Source organism: Sinocyclocheilus rhinocerous, unplaced genomic scaffold (genome assembly GCF_001515625.1).
Source record: "Sinocyclocheilus rhinocerous isolate Xijiao unplaced genomic scaffold, SAMN03320098_v1.1 scaffold157, whole genome shotgun sequence".
Taxonomy (NCBI): Eukaryota; Metazoa; Chordata; class Actinopteri; order Cypriniformes; family Cyprinidae; genus Sinocyclocheilus; species Sinocyclocheilus rhinocerous.
The window spans coordinates 137,711-148,876 of record NW_015665038.1 but is presented as its reverse complement, the minus strand read 5'-3'; the positions used below and the strand labels follow the sequence as shown (position 1 = coordinate 148,876).

At 35.0% G+C, this 11,166-nt stretch overlaps 1 protein-coding gene across 2 annotated transcripts in view; it reads right to left on the bottom strand.

Moving 5' to 3' along the window:
* The window catches only part of LOC107731041 (active breakpoint cluster region-related protein-like), a 199,620-nt gene that overhangs the window by 99,038 nt on the left and 89,416 nt on the right, over positions 1–11,166 (bottom strand). For both annotated transcript variants that reach the window (XM_016542017.1, XM_016542018.1), the window contains exon 3: positions 7,894–7,992. In XM_016542017.1, the coding sequence (XP_016397503.1) occupies positions 7,894–7,992 (99 nt within the window). The remainder of the gene's footprint in view (positions 1–7,893; positions 7,993–11,166) is intronic.

Below are 11,166 nucleotides of genomic sequence, written 5' to 3'. Positions count from 1 at the left end.
ACAGTTGTACTTTTTTTTTTTTTTCAAAGAAACTTCATCTTAATGATGCACAATGAATTGTTGTAAACATCTTGGACAAAAACATGCTAATAATAATAATAATGTACAGGTTTGGAGCAACATTAGAATGAGTAAAGGATAGAATTGTTGAAACAAACTACTCCTTTAAATGGACCTTCACTGCAGACCTTAATGAATGGAGAATCAAACTGAGTAAAGGGCCAGACAGAATCCATTTGGTAAGAAATCTTAAAATAGAAAAAGGAATGTCAGAGCTTTTAAATAATTTAATGACTGCAGACATTGTTATATTGGTTATCTTCTCCACAGTGGAATGATCTTGCCTGTGGCAAGAAAAGAAGAAGAATGACATGGTTCTAGTGTCTTATTTTGGGAGAGTTGGTTGACAGAGCACTCATGTCACTGAAATTCCTTCGTTTGCTTGATGTGCTCGGGGACAAAGTGCTATGAAAGGACTAAACCACATGTTATTGAGACAATGTCAGTGTTACATAACTGACTGATCTTCAGATGTTTGGTATAGAGTTATGGATACAATTATGTGTTCTAATAATATAAATATTAGAACTTGACACAAGGAATCTTAAATCTGTCTGTTCACTGAAATATACACATCCACATGGTAATTATGGCTGCGGTTCTGACCAAGGAAGTCTATAATACCTGGAGAAAGCTATCCATTTGCATGCATTCCCATTCATCGCAATGATGAATCTGGATACTGGTAAAACAACTACTATTATATGAAATAATGACCTCTTGGCTCTGTTATATAATAATACTGCCTGTCCATCTCTGTTTAAAGGCCAAGTCACACATAAAGCACATATTTGCTACAGCTTTTAATCAAAACACTGCAGCCCTATAGACCTACTGGAGACTGATTCAAATTAGTCCAACCAAACAAAATCAATGATTAATAAGAAGCTCATCAGAATTAGCTTTTGGAACCAGTTTTTCAGACTGATATCGAAGTACATGAAACATGTTAATACAATCCTCTACACTACAATTAATTTTTTTAAAGCACTTGTGTCCAAAGTTGAAATGTTTAGCAGCACTGAAGTTCAGTTTTACAAAACACTGTGTAAATGGTGACATATAAAGACAGTAATTGGGCTTTTAGTCAGTTTCTTGTGCACTTGTGAAATACTAACTAAAATGCTGAACTGTGAGTCTGTTCATCTTGAAATATTTATGACACCACAGCTAAACTGATGTGTGTAATGGTGTATGAAACTTTGGTATGACATTAACATTCAACAGATGCAATGAAGTCAGTGAGCCAAAATTAAAGTGGTTGATATCAAATGTATTCAATCCACTTATTAGTGCTTTATTCTTTTATGCAGTAACAAAACTATACGGGTAACATTTTAGAATAACTTTGATTCTAAATTTTAGAATGATCTGTTTCTTATCGAACAATGTTTTACAGAGCTATAGTTTACAAGCATCTAAAAATGAATATGAAATAATGTTAATTAAACATCCATGACATTTATAGTTAATTAAACTTATTAAAATAACTAATCAAGCTCTAGTGCTCTAAAATACATAACTGTTAAGTTTTGTATTGTAATAAAGTTTGTTAATGTTATTAATGAAATTGAGTCTGTAAGTGAAAATTTTGAATCCAGCTGAATGTTAATTATATTATGTGATGTTTGCCATAACAATCTACTGTAAAAGCATGCACTGCTTATATCCAGTCTCTGTGTTATTTAATTTGGTTTCTCTTGTCGCAGACATTATCTGTAGGGCCTTGTCAATGGCTTGGCCTTTCCAAATAAACTGCTGCAATACTTACATTTCATCTGATCAATTCAATTAATAAACCTCAAAAAGAGACCTTATGATGGTGTCATTTAAGAGATTACAGCTTAGCCAAGCAGAGGTATGGTTCACCTGGTCTTTCAGACAGACAGATGAGGACACAGTATTGTGGTTATTGATGGACAGGCAGATAATGTCTGCTAATCGTACCAGATACACTATCAGCCACTGGAATCTGAGCTGAAGGGCAAACAGAAATAGCTGAGAACAGAATGAACGACATATAAGCCAGACTGAGACGTTTCATGTTTGGCACGATTGATTCTAATCGTTCAATAGTACTAACATTAACATGATAGAAACCAATGTCTTTGTAATAAACATACTGACCAGAAAGTAACGGTAGAAATCCAGTAATTCGAGACCGACAGTGATTGAAAAACCTTTATTTCACCTTTACCTGTTTGGAGTCAGTACATTTTTATTTGTTGGTTTGTTTTTAATATTTTTATCTAATCGCTCTAATCGCTGCATTTATTTGATTAAAAACACAGCCATTATTCGAGTCTATATCGCAAGAAATCATAATAATCATAATACAGTATGCTGTTTTTGGTGCTCAAGAACCTTTTCTAATTTATAATGTCTAAAACATTTGTGCTGCTTAATATTTTTGTAAATCGATGAATATTGAAATAATGTACATCACTATAGTATAGGCTGTAGTTTTAGAAGAAACACCGGTCCCACTTTATATTAAGTGTCCCTAATACCTGTGTACTTGCATAGTAACTACATGTGTACATAGTATGTAACCACAGTGTAAGTACACATTGGTACATAGTATCTACAGCTGTAATATTTCTGTAACTACACACATGTAACAACCCTCCGGATGGTTTGTGTAAGTACAAATGTGTAACAGGACATTGGTAACAACACTTTTTTTTCACTTCACTAAGTACTCGTGTAACAGGAATTATATAGCTACATTTTGTATAAGAGTGTTGTATAAGAGAGCAACAATATGTATAAGAGTAATTGGAACCATTTGATCCAGAGGTTGGAGATGGGTAGGTTTAGGGGTGGAAATGGGATCCAGAGGTTGGCGATGGGTTGGTTTAGGGGTGGAAATGGGATCCAGGGGGTGGAAATGGGTAGGTTTAGGGATATGTAAAGTGGGAGGAGTTGGATCTCGAGTTGGTGCACCACTGTAATACCAGTGTACTTACATGGTAACTCCTCAGGAACTGTCCACTTAATATAAAGTGTAACATTCTGGACACCAACCACAATTTATATGTAAAGCCTAACTTACTGGCCGCTGCTGTGTAACATCAGAGTAATTACATGGTAAATCTAATATAAAGTGTAACACTTTCTTTACCTTTCTTTAAAAAATGCTGTCATGTACACATCTAGTTACTATGTAAGTATACAGGTATTAGGGCCACAATATAAAGTGGGACCAAAAAGTCAATATAGTCATTTTTAGAAATACACTATCATATACATGGACCAGAACTGACACCACTAAAAGCCACTAAACACCAGTTTTGATTTCACATGTCTATCAATGAAGAGCTTTAGGACAAATGAGTCATGTTTAAGTAAAACAGCACAAGGAAGACTAAAATCATCCACTACTGCTGAAGCAGCATCTCTTGGACCATTTGAATAACTTTTGGTTACAGTTAATCTAAAGCAGCAAATAAACAGCAGACTGATTTCAGGAATTATCACCTTGAGGGAAGCGAAAGTCAAACGTGCACTCAGTAACACTGTGTTTAATGAGATTCCCTGACCTGGAGTCAAACCTTTGACTACATACACATTACACAACCCTTCACTACAACCACACAACTCCTCACAGCTCAGAATCTGAACACACCTATATATGATCTTTCCTACAGTGGTTTTGAAGTCAATGAATGTGCGTTTCTAATCAAATAATCTGATCCATCCTTTACCCGAACAGAAGGATTCAATTACAAACTATTCTGGGGGCTCTTCTGTCTGCTAAATTCATTAATTTGTATACTAACAGTCAAAAGCTTTGGACACATTAAACTGAAATTGATATAAAGAATTAAGGTCTTTTCACACCAGGGAAAATACTTGAAATTTGCTCAAATTTGGTGTGATAAACATTGTAATACAGCTGTTTTGTCATAATTTAATCAACCTCATGTTTTTCCAAACCCATTTCATTTTGCATCAAGCAAGTGGACTGAGCTTCCATTTACAATATTTGATGTGCTCGTGTTGATGTTTATATGTGAATAAAAGCCTACATTTTGTAAAAGTGTACCACATAAATAGATCAATACTGTTTAAAAAGCATCTCAGAATGCACCTCATGAAGTTAGTTAAAAGAATCAATACTTTAAAGATGCTGAAGCAGCATCTCTTGGACCATTTGAATAACTTTTGGTTACAGTTAATCTAAAGCAGCAAATAAACAGCAGACTGATTTCAGGAATTATCACCTTGAGGGAAGCGAAAGTCAAACGTGCACTCAGTAACACTGTGTTTAATGAGATTCCCTGACCTGGAGTCAAACCTTTGACTACATACACATTACACAACCCTTCACTACAACCACACAACTCCTCACAGCTCAGAATCTGAACACACCTATATATGATCTTTCCTACAGTGGTTTTGAAGTCAATGAATGTGCGTTTCTAATCAAATAATCTGATCCATCCTTTACCCGAACAGAAGGATTCAATTACAAACTATTCTGGGGGCTCTTCTGTCTGCTAAATTCATTAATTTGTATACTAACAGTCAAAAGCTTTGGACACATTAAACTGAAATTGATATAAAGAATTAAGGTCTTTTCACACCAGGGAAAATACTTGAATTTTGCTCAAATTTGGTGTGATAAACATTGTAATACAGCTGTTTTGTCATAATTTAATCAACCTCATGTTTTTCCAAACCCATTTCATTTTGCATCATGCAAGTGGACTGAGCTTCCATTTACAATATTTGATGTGCTCGTGTTGATGTTTATATGTGAATAAAAGCCTACATTTTGTAAAAGTGTACCACATTTTCAAGGAATTAAAAAGCATCTCATAATGCACCTCATGAAGTTAGTTAAAAGAATCAATACTTTAAAGAAGGTAAAATGAGTTAGCCATGATGTGTTTTAACATTTTAGCATTATCAGGGTTTCTGCAGGTTTATTTAAGGTAAATGTAGGATTTTTTAAAAAGACGTTTTTAAGACCAAAGTAAATTCAAGGAACATTGGCTCAGAAAAATCAACTTAATTCATGCTAAATCAATATAAAAATCAACTTAATTCAAAACGAGTTTTAATTCTTATCTGTTATTGTTTTAAGCATAAACTCAATAAATTTTTGGTCAGTTTCTCAGAAAACAAGACTTCATATCTTCATTTTGCATCTCCAGTGAATGTATCTTGATTTAAGGACGTTTAGATATTTGTACTGGAAAGCAAGACAAAAATACTGAGGAAGATATAGATTTTTTAGCAACATTTAATGCAATGACTATGAATTTAAGATTTTCTGCTCCAATTTAAGACCTTTTTGGAAGGGCGAATTAAGACTTTTTAAGACCTTTCTAAGACCCTCAGAAACCCTGATTATGTCCATACATCCATGTGTTATTTCATAGTTTTGATGAATTATTCCAAACAGAAAACAGCAATAACAAGGAATAGGCACATGCAAACATTTGAACAGCAGTGCAAAAATAAATCTTAACTTGGTGGAAGTGCATTTAGCAGTGCTGTGTGCAGTACTTTCTATCAAAAAACACATTTCTGGATATTCACAATCTTATCAGCAGCGCCAGATATCTGACGTCAGCATGACAGGAATCATGTTCTGCTCTGTCATTTCAAGAAATGATTGGAGAAGATGAATAAATGTGTGCTTGCTCATTTATGTATCTGCTCTGCAACAGTATTTGTAGCCATTTTCCTTGCAAGTCCAAAGTGCTGAGTAATGTTTGGACAGGAAGTGTGCAGCAGAGAGCAGAAGTACATAAACACAAACAAGGTCCGCTTTAACTTAACTCTTCAGCAGGTTTACTTAAACCGAGACAGGAGATATCCAGGTGTTCCTTAAAGACTGTAACAGCAGGTGGCACAGTGTGTCTGGCATAATTAGCACACTAAAAAAACACTCACAGTGGATTTCAAGGTTTGTGTGCATGTGTACTGGTTGCTAGTTTGTTCTGTTTAATGCCTCACACAGACAGGCATCTGAGATCGGCTCGATTTGAGAAAGGGGTAAAGAATTTAGTAGATTAACAAAAAACCACTGGGTGGATTTTTATCATTTTAGGGTGGTTGTGTACACACACTGCCAACACACATTTCAGTTCAAACAACTTGTAAAAGTGCATGTAGCATTATATGACCCCTTTAAAGTAGTACAAACAGCTAGGGTCATTGTTTTGTAAGTATAAAATAAAATAAGACAAAAGGCCCCTTTACCTAGAACACTGATAATCAGCTTTAAAACACTCCACATAGTGTCACATAGAGCAGGACTGTGAAGTTCCCACATCAGGTTTCTCATGAAGTGTGAGTGACGACATGTGTGGCAGTGGTACTCACCAGCAGCAACGCCTCCAGCTGGTTAATATAGATCTCCTCACTGGCCAGAAAACCAGACAGAACCAGTTTCTTCATCTCTAGACCTTTCTCTGTGTCTCCCTGAAACACATACAATACAGAAGAATCAGTGAATCTGAAAACACCTAACATTAATTACTCTTTGAAGCTATGAGTCTTTGTTAAACGTTACTGAATGAAAAGTTGACACAGGAAGTTGTTTAGGACTGTGCAAGCTTTGGATGTGTTGATGGACTTGATGTAATACATCTATGTTTTGATCATTGTTCTGAATCTGATCCAGACGTGGTCTTTGACAAAAACATGATTTTCTCAGCTTTTTGTTCAAAATGCTCTTTTTCATGAAACTAACCCACATTCAAGTGTAGATAAAAAAAAGAATGCATGAAGCTAGTCTAACATTTTTTATTTTTTATTTTTTAAAGCATAGGCTCTGTTCTTTATTTTAAAATGTTGCATGTTTAGACATTCATACAACTAAATATTCTCAGCGCCATAAAAATTTTGTGAAAATGCTCAAAAATGCTGGCGGTCACTGGCAACCTTTTTTTAAAAACGCTGGTGGGGAAAGAGTTAACTAATGAATGAATGAATGAATGAATGGAGCATTTATATAGCGCTTTACTGTGTATTGCTGTACACCCAAAGCGAAATAGTTCACCCAAAAACTACAATTCAATAAAAAAAAAAACAATTCATAAATCACTCATGTCACTCCAAAACTTCCTGCTTCTGTGGAGCACAAACAGTGTATTTTTAATAAAAATATCCTGTTCAGTCATATTAACCGTTGTTCAGCAAAATAGTGTTGTTGAAATCCAGCCATTTCAATAGCACTCTGCACAATCTGAAGTTTTGGGCAAGGGTGAAAAAGTTCCCTATGTAGATTTCACTTATGTTCAAAGTGACTTTTGTATGAGCTGTTTTGTATGAGCTGTGCTTCATACATCGCTACACTATTTACAATGGACTTTTTCTGACCCCACCAATAAAAATTTTCAATAAATAACTTAAATGGCAGCTATTCTCAAGCAGAGGATTTGTAAAATAGTGCAGTAAGTAATTTGGACTACTTATTTGATACTTTTATGGTGCTTTTGTCATCACACAGACAGGCATCTGAGATCGGCTCGATTTGAGAAAGGGGTAAAGAATTTAGTAGATTAACAAAAAACCACTGGGTGGATTTTTATCATTTTAGGGTGGTTGTGTACACACACTGCCAACACACATTTCAGTTCAAACAACTTGTAAAAGTGCATGTAGCATTATATGACCCCTTTAAAGTAGTACAAACAGCTAGGGTCATTGTTTTGTAAGTATAAAATAAAATAAGACAAAAGGCCCCTTTACCTAGAACACTGATAATCAGCTTTAAAACACTCCACATAGTGTCACATAGAGCAGGACTGTGAAGTTCCCACATCAGGTTTCTCATGAAGTGTGAGTGACGACATGTGTGGCAGTGGTACTCACCAGCAGCAACGCCTCCAGCTGGTTAATATAGATCTCCTCACTGGCCAGAAAACCAGACAGAACCAGTTTCTTCATCTCTAGACCTTTCTCTGTGTCTCCCTGAAACACATACAATACAGAAGAATCAGTGAATCTGAAAACACCTAACATTAATTACTCTTTGAAGCTATGAGTCTTTGTTAAACGTTACTGAATGAAAAGTTGACACAGGAAGTTGTTTAGGACTGTGCAAGCTTTGGATGTGTTGATGGACTTGATGTAATACATCTATGTTTTGATCATTGTTCTGAATCTGATCCAGACGTGGTCTTTGACAAAAACATGATTTTCTCAGCTTTTTGTTCAAAATGCTCTTTTTCATGAAACTAACCCACATTCAAGTGTAGATAAAAAAAAGAATGCATGAAGCTAGTCTAACATTTTTTTTTTTTTAAAGCATAGGCTCTGTTCTTTATTTTTGTTTGTTGCATGTTTAGACATTCATACAACTAAATATTCTCAGCGCCATAAAAATTTTGTGAAAATGCTCAAAAATGCTGGCGGTCACTGGCAACCTTTTTTTAAAAACGCTGGTGGGGAAAGAGTTAACTAATGAATGAATGAATGAATGAATGGAGCATTTATATAGCGCTTTACTGTGTATTGCTGTACACCCAAAGCGAAACAGTTCACCCAAAAACTACAATTCAATAAAAAAAAAAACAATTCATAAATCACTCATGTCAATCCAAAACTTCCTGCTTCTGTGGAGCACAAACAGTGTATTTTTAATAAAAATATCCTGTTCAGTCATATTAACCGTTGTTCAGCAAAATAGTGTTGTTGAAATCCAGCCATTTCAATAGCACTCTGCACAATCTGAAGTTTTGGGCAAGGGTGAAAAAGTTCCCTATGTAGATTTCACTTATGTTCAAAGTGACTTTTGTATGAGCTGTTTTGTATGAGCTGTGCTTCATACATCGCTACACTATTTACAATGGACTTTTTCTGACCCCACCAATAAAAATTTTCAATAAATAACTTAAATGGCAGCTATTCTCAAGCAGAGGATTTGTAAAATAGTGCAGTAAGTAATTTGGACTACTTATTTGATACTTTTATGGTGCTTTTGTCATTTTGCAGAAGCAACAAGAGTTGCCAGGATATTTTTCCAAAATTCACCATTTGTGTTCAGACTTCCACATGACAAGTTTTTAATGACATGAAGTTGAGATGACAGAACTTTTGTTTTTGAATAAACTCTCTCTTAATAACAAGACAGGAGATATTCAGTTGAGAAATATGCTTCAGCTAATGAGCACCACCTGTAGGTAATAAAATCCTGTGTTCACTTTTACTGTACAATCTACAGTACTAGTCTGTTCCGATCTTTCTTTCTTTGTCCGGTGTGAAATTGCTCAGGTACAGGCACACCCTGTGAATTCGCCCATTCAGGTACAGAGTTCACACTGTGTGTGTTTGTGTGTGTGTTCAAACAAAGGCACAGACATGCTTTTTAAACCCAGCCATTTGAACAAACGCATGATTCAATCTGAGTGAAACAGAAGAAGTTAAGAAGCCTTTAAATGTAAACCGTCTTTCAAATGTCTGCTTCAATGTTTTTAAGCTCCAAATAAGCATTTAAACCAAGTCCCTCCCTTTGAACTTTTTTCATTTGCAACAGCTCTTGCTTTATTACATGACTTCGTAAAAACTATTTTAGAACAATTACTGTAAGTGTAAATTCTCCCACCATGTCTGTCCACCAAAACCACCACAAATATACGAGGATAAATCAAAACATGACTATGTTTGTTTGAAAACCCATGAAAGTTGATTACATAAAGGAATAAACAGCAGTTCTATGAAAAGACAGGAAGTACCACCCTTATGACTAACTACATCTGAAGAGAGCAGCCCAATATACCCGCCATTGCCATTATAATTCACTAACAAACACTTCTTTGTCCAGAGCACTAGTGGATTTATTCTGTGACACTCTGCAAGGGAAAACAATTCAAAAAGTTCAGATTACAGTGACTAAAGTCAAACGCACGTAATCGAACTTATGGTAAGAATAAAAAAGGAATTATTTTTGAAACAGGTTGTGAAAAAACCCTTAAAGGCATAGTTTACCCAAAAATAATTAATTTCATTCATCAATTATTCACTCTCATGTCATTCCAAACCTGTATGACTTACTTTCTTCTGTGGAAAACAAAATATAGATAAATACTTTACATTTTGAATAATGTTGGTTACCAAACACCAAACAGTTTTGGTGACCATCGAATATAGGGACAAAAAAAATCTTTCTAGGTACAGAGTTCATACTATGTGTGTGTGTGTGTGTGTGTGTGTTCAAACAAAGGCACAGACATGCTTTTTAAACCCAGCCATTTGAACAAACGCATGATTCAATCTGAGTGAAACAGAAGAAGTTAAGAAGCCTTTAAATGTAAACCGTCTTTCAAATGTCTGCTTCAATGTTTTTAAGCTCCAAATAAGCATTTAAACCAAGTCCCTCCCTTTGAACTTTTTTCATTTGCAACAGCTCTTGCTTTATTACATGACTTCGTAAAAACTATTTTAGAACAATTACTGTAAGTGTAAATTCTCCCACCATGTCTGTCCACCAAAACCACCACAAATATACGAGGATAAATCAAAACATGACTATGTTTGTTTGAAAACCCATGAAAGTTGATTACATAAAGGAATAAACAGCAGTTCTATGAAAAGACAGGAAGTACCACCCTTATGACTAACTACATCTGAAGAGAGCAGCCAAATATCCCCGCCATTGCCCTTATAATTCACTAACAAACACTTCTTTGTCCAGAGCACTAGTGGATTTATTCTGTGACACTCTGCAAGTGAAAACAATTCAAAAAGTTCAGATTACAGTGACTAAAGTCAAACGCACTTTACCGAACTTATGGTAATAATAAAAAATGAATTATTTTTGAAACAGGTTGTGAAAAAACCCTTAAAGACATAGTTTACCCAAAAATAATTAATTTCATTCATCAATCATTCACTCTCATGTCATTCCAAATCTGTATGACTTACTTTCTTCTGTGGAAAACAAAATATAGATAGATACTTTACATTTTGAATAATGTTGGTTACCAAACACCAAACAGTTTTGGTGACTATCGAATATAGGGACAAAAAAAATCTTTCTCTTTTTTTTTTATTTCACAGAAGAATGTCATACCACATGAGTGATGACAGAATATCAATTATTGCAGTGGTTCTCAAACTGGGGTAGCCTACGCTACCCCTGGGGGT